This window comes from Opisthorchis viverrini, assembly GCF_000715545.1.
Source record: "Opisthorchis viverrini unplaced genomic scaffold opera_v5_98, whole genome shotgun sequence".
In the NCBI taxonomy this organism is placed as follows: Eukaryota; Metazoa; Platyhelminthes; class Trematoda; order Opisthorchiida; family Opisthorchiidae; genus Opisthorchis; species Opisthorchis viverrini.
Genome location: NW_008751755.1, coordinates 184,779 through 198,883, shown reverse-complemented (window position 1 = coordinate 198,883; position 14,105 = coordinate 184,779). Strand labels below are relative to the sequence as shown.

Below are 14,105 nucleotides of genomic sequence, written 5' to 3'. Positions count from 1 at the left end.
GACCTAGCGAGAGACAGATATCCGCTTGCATAAGAGAGCGCTACATTTTATTCTGGATTAAGAATCAATCGGAAGATCAAGACCCATAAATTATCAGAGGCAATAGGTNCCCAAAGAGTTGGACCAGTAACCGTTTTCTGTTTGGTAGACAGCACTGCATCAAATAAGTTTTGCAAAATATGGATTTTGAACAGATTTGGCAAGTAAAAAGTGAAACTGACGCACAAAAGCCTTAGTTCCACACCACTGAGCACTTAATCTTTTAGCTGAAGTCCGTTTCCCCTTTCAGCCCATGGTCCATTTTGTGGCACCCTTTCAGAAGCAGTATGGGATTTTGTCTTGTGGGGGAAACGTTTAAAAAATTAGAGTTAAATCTACTGCCCACGGTGATGAGTGAGGGAGGCGTTCAATACACTTTTCCATCTAAGCTGAGCTTCGATAAGGTTCAAAGTGGGATGAACATTAGACCAAGCATACACATGATTTCATCATCAAACGGGCTGGTCAGCTGTGGGGTCGATCATACCAGATATCGTCACATGCCCACCTGACGTGTTGCTGTTTTTTTAGCGACTGATTCTACGATCAGTGGGTATCCACTTGCTACCTATGAACTAGGGGAGTTCAAAAGCTGAGGGAATTAGTCCTTGGGTTTTAGGGTTAAATGTATGGTTTTTGGCACACCATTCGAACTTGGATAACAAGGATATTGGAATGAGGATTGACCTCTACAATTTACTGTAAACACTAGTTCCTACGTCTCAAGGGACCATGTCCCCAGTGCGACATGTTGACCTAAAGAGCGTCCCTGAACGATAACGTCCCTATTTCTCTAAGTGACGCCTAACCTTTTGGAAGGTGTATTCCTAACTGTGTGAACAACATTTAATTAACATGAAGGAAACTACTCACAGGGTTGCTGAAAACTCTTCGACTGCTCACGACCGGTTTCGCCCTTCCACTTCGGGCTCATCAGGTAGGCGCAGTCCCCGAGTTTCCGTCAACCTTGTGTTCTACTTGAACCCAAATTGGACTGATTTCGTCAGTTGATTCTCTCATGAAAACCAGATTGATTTCTAAATGAGTGTATTTCTCGAAAACATTTAATTTACTCAGTCTATCTCGGTGCATAGTGCCTACCTTCGTTTTCTCAATTAACTATGAAATAACCCCCATACTGGTTCACTCTGATACGGTGAGTTATCGATCGCCAGGATCTCAAATGGGTCCGTCAGAAGCGAAGTTCACACAGCTGACAAGTCCATTGGTATGGTTCAGAGACGTCACGCACGTAATCCCCACGTTCTTGCCCCGAGCTGCTCCAGCCAGTTGTCTTACATTTGGCAGACATATTGCGGGGGCGAATGCTCAGAGGAGTATCCAACACATGGCCGACTGGAATTATCTAAGCTTTGATTGCTCAATTGCAAGAGGGTATTTTCACAAAATCTGAAGCAAACAAGGAATCGACTGACATGCGTGATAGTCACTAACACGAGGTGATACTTACCAAGGTTGTAAGCACCATCCATGGTTGGAGTTATCTGCCGACAAAATCAGTGGCTTTCCGATCGATTTTAATCAGCGCTGTCATGTTGCTGGTGCTAACAATGAGTGGCGATGATGGCTGATCATGAGGATGAAGACGATCATCGTGATGAATGCTACTCATGATGGCTGGTCCTACTCCGACCGATGAGTAGGACAAGAGGGGGTTCCTGAATAGTGACGGAGAATCACGTCTAACAAGAAGGTTCATTGAGGATTACAGATAGCTCTGGTACCTAGTCTGGAGAGCTTGGCACTTAAATGCCAGATGTTCCATCTCCAATCGAGGTGATATCGCCAGTGCAAAGTTCACAATGTCCCAAAAAAGACGAACCCTTTTCAACACGGTACCCTTGTTAATGCTCTACTGTGTAGACGAGAAAACGGGGAGCACTAACACTATCAGCTTGTTGAGTAAAATCATTACAACAGGTATATATGCGAAAAAGGGACTTACCGTACTGCAGGTACAGGTTGATAAATCCTGTTGCAAGTCCGAATGCAGGTTTGGTGTCTTCCTCTGGCTGTTGTAGCAGCCACACGTATTCCTGAATATCCGCGCGTGAAGCGCCGTAAGTCCGAGGGGCTCTGCTCCGAGTTGGGCGATATGCGAAGCTCTGCTGAGTTGTGTTGTGTTGCTGTGCTGTTATCCTATATGTAAGGGCGTTTGCGTGAGTGTGGGTGTGAGCACATGACTTGCTGCTACCTTATCGGACGGTAGACAGTCTATGTCAGATAAGTCACCCTTATGTGTCGTGATTTGTACGTGTGGGGAAAGGAAGACGAGTCTTGGGATCAAGGGCTTGACTGTGAGCTGTGTAATCGAGCTAGTCACGATTGTGTGGCGTGATTTGTGAATGTAAGAAAAAAAAAGACAGATCTCGTGATCCAGCGAGTGTCGGTGGCCTGTGCAGTCATGTATGTGGCGAAAGGGTAGCTGCACTCTTCGGCCGGAGATATCCGAGATATCCGTGCGACATGCAGAACTGTCCTGCATGAGTAGAATGTTTGTAGTAGTATGTGGGCAATAAAAGTAGTATGGGCAATTGACAAAAATGCGTACCTCTAGTAAGTCACCCTATCCTGAAAACCAAAGAATGCTGCATTTATTGATGGCTACGGGTTCGAATACAAACTTTCGCTTAGTGTTTAGAAAACTGTATGATTCATTAGGAGTATACCAAACGAAGAATTTCATTCCGCATGACACGATCAGAGATCTTTTTTTTGAGAGCCAGTGATCAGCTGACGTGACATCCATCTGGAAACCACAGACTAATTACAGCAGATGGTAGTCATTTCTCACAAATGATCACGATGATCCTGGAATTGAGAAAGGGTCAGGGAGACGATGATCCACCAGCACAGATCTGAGGTTGTAAAAATAGGATGCTATCCAGGTGTTCAACACCGGAAGTGCGTCCGACAGCAAACAGTAAGGGTACACACACTGTCAAGAAGCATTCTGTCTGAAGGTTGTTTTGTCTACATTTACCAGGTAAGGTCGTAAGAAAATCCCATTCAACTGTACCGCTTATCGACATTTACAGTCTTCCCGATCGTTGTACTCATCCCCCCCAGACAGCTTTGTGCCATTCCAAAACAGACGTTGATGACAATTAGGGGGGAGGGGTGTGCGGAAACACAGTTGGGTGTTTTCCGCCACTAAACTGCCTACTACACAGCCAAACACCCGTTTTCTAAGTACCGCGCCGCGAATTCGTCGCAATCGTAAAACAATATAGCCCGTACTGTGGTCTACAACAGAACTATTCGAGTGAATCAATCGTCAGCTAAAAACATGTTTCACTAGTTCGGTTGACAAGCATATGAGGCGGCATTATCTGATACGAACCGAATTAGTTTCAGGAAATCATCCCGCTGACTTGTACAACATTGAAACGACACCCCTGGTCACAAGTCGTTTTCTTAAAACAGGTCGGTTTTTGTTTGAAAACAGTCTATCGGTAAGGGATGTTGCGTCACCGAAATTGTGATCAGGCCACGTTTCCATGTTATTCACACGAATTTGACATGTATTAACCATGAAAGTTAGGATACTCAACTTTCCAGGTAGATTGTTAATCTATGTTCGATATTGGAAAAAGATCCTACTACTGGAGAAGAAGCCCCAACTTCTTAGGATAGTCAAGCAGGCTACCGGTGGTAACGATCCGTATATATGAACGCAGGTATCTTTCTGAACGGTTGCCACTGACCTCTCATAAAGACAACCTCCCTACAAGGGATGTTAACCATGGGTGCGCGTCCTTGTGTCATGTGTATTAATCCATCCTCCCGACAGTTGCTTCTTAAACACTGTGCATTTATTGTACTCTTATTTATCCAAAGAGAACCCAAGAGGTGTATTCCTGATATAACCGGTCCACATAGCTATCTACATCTATCAATGTCACACTTAAATAAGTGGACCGAACACGGCTTTATCTCCAGTGGGAGGAAGACTGAGCCAGTTCGTTTGGTGCACAGTAAGCTGTATTTGGACTTCGGAATCGAGGATGATCATGAAGCAATTCACACTTACTGTTTATGGCAAATATTGCACACTCACTGTTGCCACCCAAAGTGTTTATGGCAATATTGCACACTCACTGTTGCCACCCAAAGACACGCATGTCGTTAGGACGATATCAGTGGTACCTTCCTCGTAGGCAACAAGGCAGCATCAGATTTGGCAAATGTGAGGAGGACAGAGAGTTCGATGGTATGTGTAAGGGTGTGGTGGAGTTGGGACATGGATTTGAGTTGCAATATTGCTGCACTGCGACAAATATTGAGTGAGCACGTATTCAAGTGATGTGGAAAAGTGGCCTTGCAGTATAGTTCTTCGGCTGAATTGGGTGTGACACTTGGCACCACCTGTGGGGTACTTATTGGAGCAAGGCAAACGTTTGAGATGAAAACTCATTTGTAAATGAGGATGGTCGTAATGAGTGACTTGGCAGTACTTGAGGATCCAAATTAATCTTCAGTTTACAAAATCCGCTTCATGCTTCGCTTGGAAGGATTTTTCAATTCGAATAAGGTGGCGGCAGGTGGTCAGACATTCCTAACTTTCCCACTTTGGCTAAACAAATCCGCTGTGGTTTCAACCCCATGCGTTGGAAGCTTTCAGTAGAATTATCATGGTAGAGCATTTGGAGACGGAGATTCCGATGGGTTTTGGGTGTGCATTTGTCATTTGTTTATGGCCAATTTCAACTCCTGAAGAAAGTCAGCCCTGTGCAGAGTAGGCCGAAAAACCTCCGATATGTCCGCTCATTCAAGACATCAGTGGACACCGATTGTGGACAGCCAGCTAATCAGGTTCCGTTTGGAAGGTAAAATACTGTTCAGCCTAAGGCGATAAGTGCTCAAGAATCGAAATACCTGGCACGTGGTGCTGATAATTCGCAAGCCCTGACTTACTGGCAGAGCACCGTCACACGGTTAACATTCTTTGTCTGCAGGATGTTCTTCTGAAGTGGTTTTCTCCTCGTTCTGTTGAGATTAATGGCCACAGTGACCGCAGAGCTTTGTCATCTCGGAGATTGTGCCGTGTCCCTCGTGTATTGACCAAGCAAATGTTTCAAGTGCATAAAACTTGGGAAATGTAGCAGTGTTCATACAAACATCTCGTACACAAATTCCTTTGTTTCCACTCGTTTCAGCCAGGCGATATGATAGTGTCACTTCGGATCCCCACCCTTTCCATGTGTTTACTATCCTTGGTCCTACTCAAAGAAATGGATGCTGGCCTATGGAGACAGGCTCAGGTAATACCATCAGACGAAGGGGGCCTGGGACCGGTAGTTGCAGAATTCTTCCCTCAGCGATTTGGAAAACGTTTCATCATGACGGGAAAGGGTACGTTGATAACAGTGATTGCGACATTCATAGTACCTTCAGATTTGTTGGAACGAAAGTTTTTATTTTTTATTTTTTCTGCTAAACTATCGATCGATCTGAGTGGCTTTCTCGAGAGCCTCGTATTGTAGTAATAAGGCAACTGACCACCCATCTTTTGAATGTCAGCCTCAAAGAAATCATTCGATTCTGCTCGCTGACAAAAGAGCGAACCCAAAGTATTTCACCAACGTTGTTCAGTAGCGGTAACAGTACACCAGCCGTGGATTTGTGTGTGCCAAACTTGTGTCTATGGCTGATGTGAACTTGTGACCAATCAGCTGGCCTCTTCGGAGGTTGGATTTGACAACAGAGATGCCAGCTAACCCGACGACGTTTGACTTGATTTGTAACGAAAGTTTTATTTTTTTTTTTCTGCTAAACTATCGATCGATCTGAGTGGCTTTCTCGAGAGCCTCGTATTGTAGTAATAAGGCAACTGACTACCCATCTTTTGAATGTCAGCCTCAAAGAAATCATTCGATTCTGCTCGCTGACAAAAGAGCGAACCCAAAGTATTTCACCAACGTTGTTCAGTAGCGGTAACAGTACACCAGCCGTGGATTTGTGTGTGCCAAACTTGTGTCTATGGCTGATGTGAACTTGTGACCAATCAGCTGGCCTCTTCGGAGGTTGGATTTGACAACAGAGATGCCAGCTAACCCGACGACGTTTGACTTGATTTGTAATGTCTGCCCATTCAAAATGATCTGGAAAACCCTGATTATTGGTCACTGGTCCAACAGTGTGTCCAAGAAAAGGTGGCAAAATGACAAGGTCAGTTTGACTAGAAAAATTAACAGACTAAAGAATACCTTACCGAACATTGCATGGACGTAAAACACTACTCATAAGGTTGCTGAAAACTCTGACAGCAATTCGGGTTCAAATATAAAATAGAGTTGACAGGAACTCGGTAAATCAGACTATGTGGTGAGCTCCAAGAAGGGTAAAACCGGTCATGGGCTGTCAACAGCACCCTAGTTTTCAACACCCTTGTGAGTAGTGTGTTGCGTCCTTGGGTCCACGGATCATATTCGTTGACAGCAGAAGCAATTTGTGAATGAGAAATCGAAGATAAATCAATTTTTATTTGCATATCAAGAGATCAGACTCAGTTTTCAGACAAAATTAGAAAAACCGAGATGCCGCTGTGAGGGCTCTCTGCTTGGTATGCATGTTTTGGATGAAATTCTGGGGCCACATACTCTGCAAACACATCTTGTTGACATATCAAAAAATAAACATTCAAGCAGAACATAAGGTTGACGGAAATTCGGGGACTGTGACTACGTGATGAGCCCCAAGAAGGGCTAAACCGGTCGTGGGCTGTCGACGAAATTTCAGCAACCTTATGAGTAGTGCATTACAAATATACATTCATGTTTTGTGTGATTTTTTATACTTTTTTTTACTTCCAATCCGACTATTCGATACCTTTGTCGCAGTGAAATTTGTTTGCATATTCTTCTCGAGATCGTAGGTGGACAAACTCTCTACCATTCTTAGAACTGACAAAATCACAAAACATGTTCTTTTTTCAATTTCATGATGGCATTGAAACCCAATTATGAATTCAACCTCAGCTACTAGCCAGAAAAATGCAGTAGAATACAGAAAATATGCTGTAATCATATGAATATAGTATGGTCCCGTCGGACGTATATGAATAACGCATACTGTTTTAGAAATTGCAGTCACATGTTGAGGAAAATCACGTGATCGCGATGTGTGGCTCAAGCTATGGTGGACATGATTACAAGACTTATACCAAAATTCTCCGAGATTTCAGAAATTTGGGCACAGGACAGAAAGTTGGCTAACCGAGTGAGTCTCTCTGGGCTAGTCACATGGTCTTGCATGCTTTTCCGTCCAAGGAGCGGGCCAAATGAGAACCGAACCACACACTGAAATTAATACTCGGATGGGTTTTCTGCGCACAATCTGCACCCTGGTACAATCCCAGAACGAATTCATATAGAGAGCACATTCTATAGACCCACGGTTTAGCAGCACGATTCGTTTTTAGCTTCTGGTCTATACTGGCTGGTTGCGTTAAACCAAAACAGGATACCGCGCAATGTCTTGGGTCAACTAAGTGACCTATTTCAATCCTGGTCGTCCACCATCTGCACCCGTAAAGTCCGGTAAAGTGACCTATTTCAATCCTGGTCGTCCGTTTGCGTCCACCATCTGCACCCGTAAAGTCCGGTGCCGGCAGTCAGGGGGGATGTGCGTTTTTGTTCCAAATAGTCCGTTGCAGGTCAAGTCGTTATTCGATTCTGGAAAACAAAAAAACATCAAATAGGTTCTCCAACCATGGGCGTTCTTATCGTAAGTCTTAAATCTCAAGTAGGTCTCCAAATGGACATCTCTAGCTTGATGTTTAGACCTGTTCACTAATTTATTATGCCCTGAGAATACTGCGTCAGCATTTTGACTGCTCATTACAGCCTGACATAGTACTGGTAATTTCTCCTTGAAAAAAAATCGACTGCTCATTACAGCCTGGCATAGTACTGGAAATTTCTCCTTGAAAAAAAAACACGTTTTTAACTGCATCAATCGATGCTTGTTCAGTTTTTCGTCATCAGAATCATTAGAAACTAAGCCCGTCGTCAACTGAGAAAATCTGCTTGCTGTTTGATATCGTCGGCATTTCTGAATTCACAAGTGCGTTCTTTCCTCCTGAGCATTTTGCTTCGTGCGTTATAAGCAAAGGCGTTCGAGTAAATAAAATGTAATTAATCGTTTACAAACATGTTTTGAACGTTCCGACAAGTCGCACCACGTGACCAATGAGATGGCTGCCCGCCTACCGATCGATACCAGTCGTCGGATTAACCCGACCGAATCGTTCAGTGTGATCTGACAAGTATCACGAAATCATTCCAAGACTGTCCAACTAAACGCACTCGCAACAACCGAATCAATCGCAATCTGACCATGACAGTCGGTCCATCGTCAGCAAAAGCGTTAGCTTCAATTGTGGCCCTGCCATGACCCGTCCTCAGGTCAAAGATTCCCTAATGCTGATCGATAAGTGGCTCTCCACTTTGTAGACTGGTTTCATTATGTGACGTTACTGATAGGTTGGGTTGTAATAGAAACCGTTATATTGTTTCTTCTGGTATGTGGTGCCTGTCGGAACTATACTAAAATCATAAGATTGTGGTGAATATTTTTTTACCAGAATTAATTGACCGAGGTGTTTAGACTTCTAGCAACTGAAGATCTTCGACGGAACAGGATGACAGCTAATATCAAGTCTGGGGTATGAAACTGCTCTTTTGCCAACCTCATTTACAAGTGATTTTATAACAGTGACAAGCTTTGTTAGGTCACTTTGATGGTTTGTAAAACATTTGAAAAGTTAGCAGCTCAGTATAGTTACGATGTCGACACGACAGCCCCATCGAAACAGGTGGCTAGGTTAACAAGTCGGCCCAATTTTGAGACAAAAAGTGAAACAATCGGTTCGGTCTAAGGGAGTCTGTTTGTTACTATGACTTAGCAAGTATTTTGGCCGTTGGCAGTCTGGTTATTCCGGTTTACTTCATGTTGCTCAGAGTTTTGCAGATCTCTACAGGTGGGCTCGTTCACCCCAGCCTGCTAAATCGGTCTTAGTTACCACGCCACCTCTTCCACAGTATTCCTAATAAGATGCCTAGTGCTTCTCATCTTCAAGGACCATCAGCCTCTGTGACGTAAGTCACAGCCAGCGTCTTAGAAATGGACGTTTCCCGATCTATTCTATACCCCTTCGTGACCTCCACCTGATATTTGTCCGCTCCTGGTGGCTCGGTTGTCAATCCCGGCGTGCGGTCCCCTGACCATCTACCCTATGAAGACCTCAGTGTGCTCGATACATTTAATTTTGCCTGGTCAATCCCTGTTTTTATTTAACGTCCATTGTCACTCAACCCATCGGTCTTGGTAGTTACTCGGACAAGACGACGTACAGGTCAGGCCTCCTAGTCGGAACGGATCTTGCCGACTGGCTCTCCCTCTGCATTACTACCGAACCAGCTGTGTTATCCGGCCCGACAAAGCTTTTATATCGATGTAGCCTAGCACTAAATTCATTATTTCTCTTAGTCTACTTATTTGCATGCTAAGTGGATCTTACCAGGAGATTCAACGGAATTCCAGCTGAATCCTCCGTTTATAGTATCATTCAACTAAATGCGCCACACGAATGCCACCTCATGCGATATTCGAGATATTTCAGTATATTTTCTTGAACGGAACTACTCACAAAGTTACTGAAAACGCTTCGACAGTCCATGACCGGTTTCGCCCTTCTGCGTGCTCATCAGGTAGGCACGGTCACCAAGTATGGGTCAGGCGCCCATTCATAACGTCATAAATTAGAGGTTCAGCTGGGATTCATTCGAGTCTCCCGTTAAAAATGTTACTCTGAGTACATCTCACTAATTTCAAAGAATTCTCGCCTCAAGCAGCATATGATAGTGACGGAAACGCGGGGTTTGAGCCTACTAAACGAATCCAAAGAAGAACAAGATCGTTCTTTGGCCACCGAGGAGTTTTCAGCAACTTTATGAATAGTACTGCGTCAAAAAACATCCATAGTTGTTCCCCAAACTTCTCCAGAACATCGAATGCTCGGTCGGTTTTAGGGTTATTTTAGAGAATTAAAGATGTCTTTACCTTCGTGAAGTAAAGGGCGTCAGAAGAACACTTGATGGATAGTTTGTTCAGAAAATGGCTATGGGTTTGGTTGTATATGCTGAAATAATCCAAGTAACTGTAGAGCTCCATCTGGGAGCTCCATCCAGAAAAACGCTTAGTATGGGTTTGTCCCTTAATTATCGCCTTCACTTGTGGTCTCAAAAAGCAGTCTCATTTTTTCCCATCAAATTTCAGAGCCTGAATGGTTATCGGGAGACAGCATAGGCGTGCGGAAAGAACCGTTTGCTATGGAAGGTACGATTCTCAATGTTCTGCCATTAGTGTTATTATAGAAGCCCATCCTTTTTTATACAGTAAATGTTATTTATATACCTACGTCACTCTCGTTTGAACAAGCAGGGTTCTGTTTATGAGTTCCATTTGGTTTAAGGCAAAAGATAGAAGCACCGGGAGCGGTTTATTCCCTTAATGGACTACATCATTGAGTAGTTTTGATTGGGCAATAAACAATATATGCCCAGTAGGTATCAAACATGACTAATAAGTCATAAGCCACGGGGAAATCAATAAAAAACATCTTAGATGTAGCTTTGTTCAGTTCTAAAACCCTTTCGTTTCCTAGCTCCCATGCTACCCGCCAAAAGCACGAGAGTACTGCTAGGTTGCCCAAGTCTAGAAGGAACAGTTGAGATGAAGAGGTTGGGTTCGAACCTCGGACCTTCCGGTCAGTAAATTTGTTCTCTAACGACTGAACCATCTCACCTCAGAGATTTAGTCATGGGGGTTCAAAAGACATTACTGTGGACAAAAGACTCACAAATTCTGCAGGTATCCCAAACTAGTCAAAGAAACTGATGTACGGACTTACTGTGTGTCTTACTAAATTGCAAATTTTACTTTATTTTGCAGGCATCCTTAAACAGATGAGCTTTAGATGCGAAAAAATAATCAGTCTGTGCTTCAGCAGGTCCTTATCCAAAATGGCTGTCAGCAGAGTCAAGGGTCCTCTGTTCGATACAAACAGTGTCCTTATAGTGGTAAATGAGAGAAGTTGTGCGATTTCTCTTGGCCTATCATGCGATTACGGTGATTGAGGCCCTTAAGTAGTTCATGTTATTAGTGATCTCCACGTCAGAACCTCTCAATTTTCAAGCAAATGTTCGTGATGTTGAGGTCAGGACCTAATCAGAAGCCACACATCTACATGATTTGAAAGTGCAGCCCTCAGTTCCAGTCTGCGGTCGGAAAGAGACAGAATTCGAGATATACCTTCGTCGCAAGCCGGGTTTTTCTGTTTTGCCTAGACGTAACACACTACTCACAAAGTTCGTAGAAATTCTACGTTTAAGGCCCACCAGGTATGCGCAGTCCCGGTCCTTCGCCAACCCTTCGCTGATTTGTTTTCACTGACACAATCTATCTGTCCACACCCTACTTCAATGATCTGATCCGGCAATTAATGAAATTATCGCACTGCTAACACTCTTGATAATTTAAGTCCAGTGTGGTACAAGCAAATCGATCCGGTGTACCTGTTATGTTTTCGATAAATCCCTACTTTGTGTTCTCGCTGTTTTTCTCTCTGCAGGACCCACAAGAAGGAGGAGGGAATATTACTTCCAACGACGTTAGGAGCCATATATGACGGGTAACCGAGTTTGGTTTGTTTTACTAGCCTTCCGCGTTTGTGATCAGTTTAGCCGTCTGATTTTTGGCGGGGAATTTGAGTTTAACACGTACAATTATCAGCCCTGTCCATCCATGTGTTTAGGTTCGAACCAAGAGAAAACACAATGACCTAATAAGTTGTCCACTTTCTCACCACTTACACTAGATTATGTAAAGTTATTTCGAATCATTCCGTGTGATTTAGTGGAGGAAATTTGTGTGGATCACGTTCAATCAAATGTCAATTGTTCTGGCGCCCGCCGGAGGGTCGCAAGTTCGAAACCATTTGAGATACGCAGTGTTGAAAATTCCAAATAAGGGTAGAACAGTTGCACAGTGCACGCGGCCTCTTCGTGCAGACTAGATTTCCTGACAGATCAAACTCTCGGTTGAAAATTAGCAAATCTCCTCACGTGATTATCACACTGGTTGTTCTTAAAAAGCCTCGAACCTCGCGTCACTAAGTGTCTATTCAGGCAGAAAGTTTTGTTCATAAATCTCAGGATTTTGAAACGTGATTTTCATGCTAGAATATCATTTTTTCAAATTAAATTGCACGTAATTCGGAAAAGAACGTTATTCTTATCGCACGGAGCAAAAATAGTTGCAATACGTCAACACTATGCGTAGTACAAAGTAAAGTTTATTCTGGTTCATTGTAATTAGCAGGTTAGGAATTTATACAGCAACTCTCAACAGCGTCGAACGTACATCACACTTAGCTCAATCCAAGTTACACAGGAAACGACAACTGTACTCAAAGTGCCGCTTCAGGGAAGAGCCGGCTCTTTTCTTCGGTACAGTTACCATGGTTTTAGTGAAGAGTTCTTTATAAACGTATTACACTCCGTATAAGTTTGCTGAAAACTCTTCGACAGCCCATGACCGATTTCGGCGTTCTTCGGGCTCAGCACATAGGAACCATCCCCGGGTTTTCGTCAACCCCATGTTCTATTTTCGGGCTCAGCACATAGGCACAATCTCCGGGTTTTCGTCAACCCCATGTTCTACGTGAACTCAAAATGCACGCACTTCATTTTAGACACCCAGCTGCACACCAGTTTGGTTTTGACGGGAGACACAACTGAAATGATGTTCTTAAGAACATCATAAACGACAGGTTCAGTTGGGTTTCAGGGGAGTCCCCCGCCAAAACTAAATTGTTATGCAGAGAAGTGTATAAGATTGATCAGTTTAATTTGTAACAAATTTCATCATCGTCTAAACAAAAGCCTACAGAGCTTTTATGGATGTGATACACTACTCATAAGGATGCTCAAAGCTGTTCAACAGTCCAAGACTTGCTTCGCCCTTGTTGAAGCTCATCAGGTGGGCGCGGTTGCCTTAAACTCAAATTGCACGAGATTCGGTTTATACATTCATCAGCGTACAAATTTGTTTTTGACGTAAGACTCACTAGGCAACCAGTTGAATCTCCCGTTTATGGTGTTCATGTACCATATGAGTAGTGTGTGTTACTTCAATACATTAAGGTATTGCGATATGTCGAATATCTCAAGATGTGAAAAATGAAACGGCCTGGTACAGCACATTCAGTTGATTTAGAACATGAGTGAGTCTTCTGTGAAAACCAGCTTCGTATGCAAATGAGTGCATATGTCAAAAACTGACTATATTTAGCGAAATTCCTAAACACGCTTGCGCTAGCTGTGGCAAGCAAGCTTATAAAGCTGGAGTTGGCTGTAACTCGACTGCAGGCATCCTGAGTTAACAGGGATTAAACAAAACCAACGTGAGCAGTATTCGGCACACAATTGGCCAATCTGCTGTCACTTGAGTGGAGCACAGTGGAGCAAATGACGAACACAACAAGTAAGTGCGTAGTCGAATGTGGTCAGAGAACTGTCAGCCATAGGTGAAGTTTTGATTGTCACGAAGTGCAAGCCCTGTGAACAAATATATGCCAAAACCGCTTCGCAGTTAACCCCTAGCTCCTATTACATACGGACTTGACAAACATGTATTAGACTTGCAACAGGTTTAAACACAGATTAGACAAGCAACAAGTTGCTTTTCTTGGCGTCCACCCTTTGTTTTAGCATTGTGTACATCTGGATACATTTTCAAGGCTTCTGTTTAAAAGTAAGGGAGAATGAGAGGGACCATCCGACGCGTTTCCAACCCTATATATTCGCTGTTTTCAATCCTGTCCAACATCCCAGTAGCCCTAGGACAATCATACAAACTAGTGCGTCCCTTGTTTTTGTGTGTGCACGAAAGGGGGGGGGGTTGATAAAAGACAAAGAGTGAATCCACCTGAGTTTTCACAGAACAGCATCAAAGTCTCAAATTCACTTTGCTAGCTGTCG

General features: G+C 43.5%; 1 protein-coding gene across 1 annotated transcript in view; it reads left to right on the top strand.

The window, feature by feature from the left end:
- Nucleotides 1-3,958: 3,958 nt before the first annotated feature.
- Nucleotides 3,959-14,105, top strand: part of T265_05302 (hypothetical protein) — a gene marked incomplete at both ends in the record, with an annotated part of 11,946 nt that continues 1,799 nt past the window's right edge. Inside the window, 3 exons of the mRNA XM_009170285.1 lie at nucleotides 3,959-4,187; nucleotides 4,221-4,273; nucleotides 5,220-5,415. Coding sequence (XP_009168549.1) covers nucleotides 3,959-4,187; nucleotides 4,221-4,273; nucleotides 5,220-5,415 — 478 coding nt within the window. The remainder of the gene's footprint in view (nucleotides 4,188-4,220; nucleotides 4,274-5,219; nucleotides 5,416-14,105) is intronic.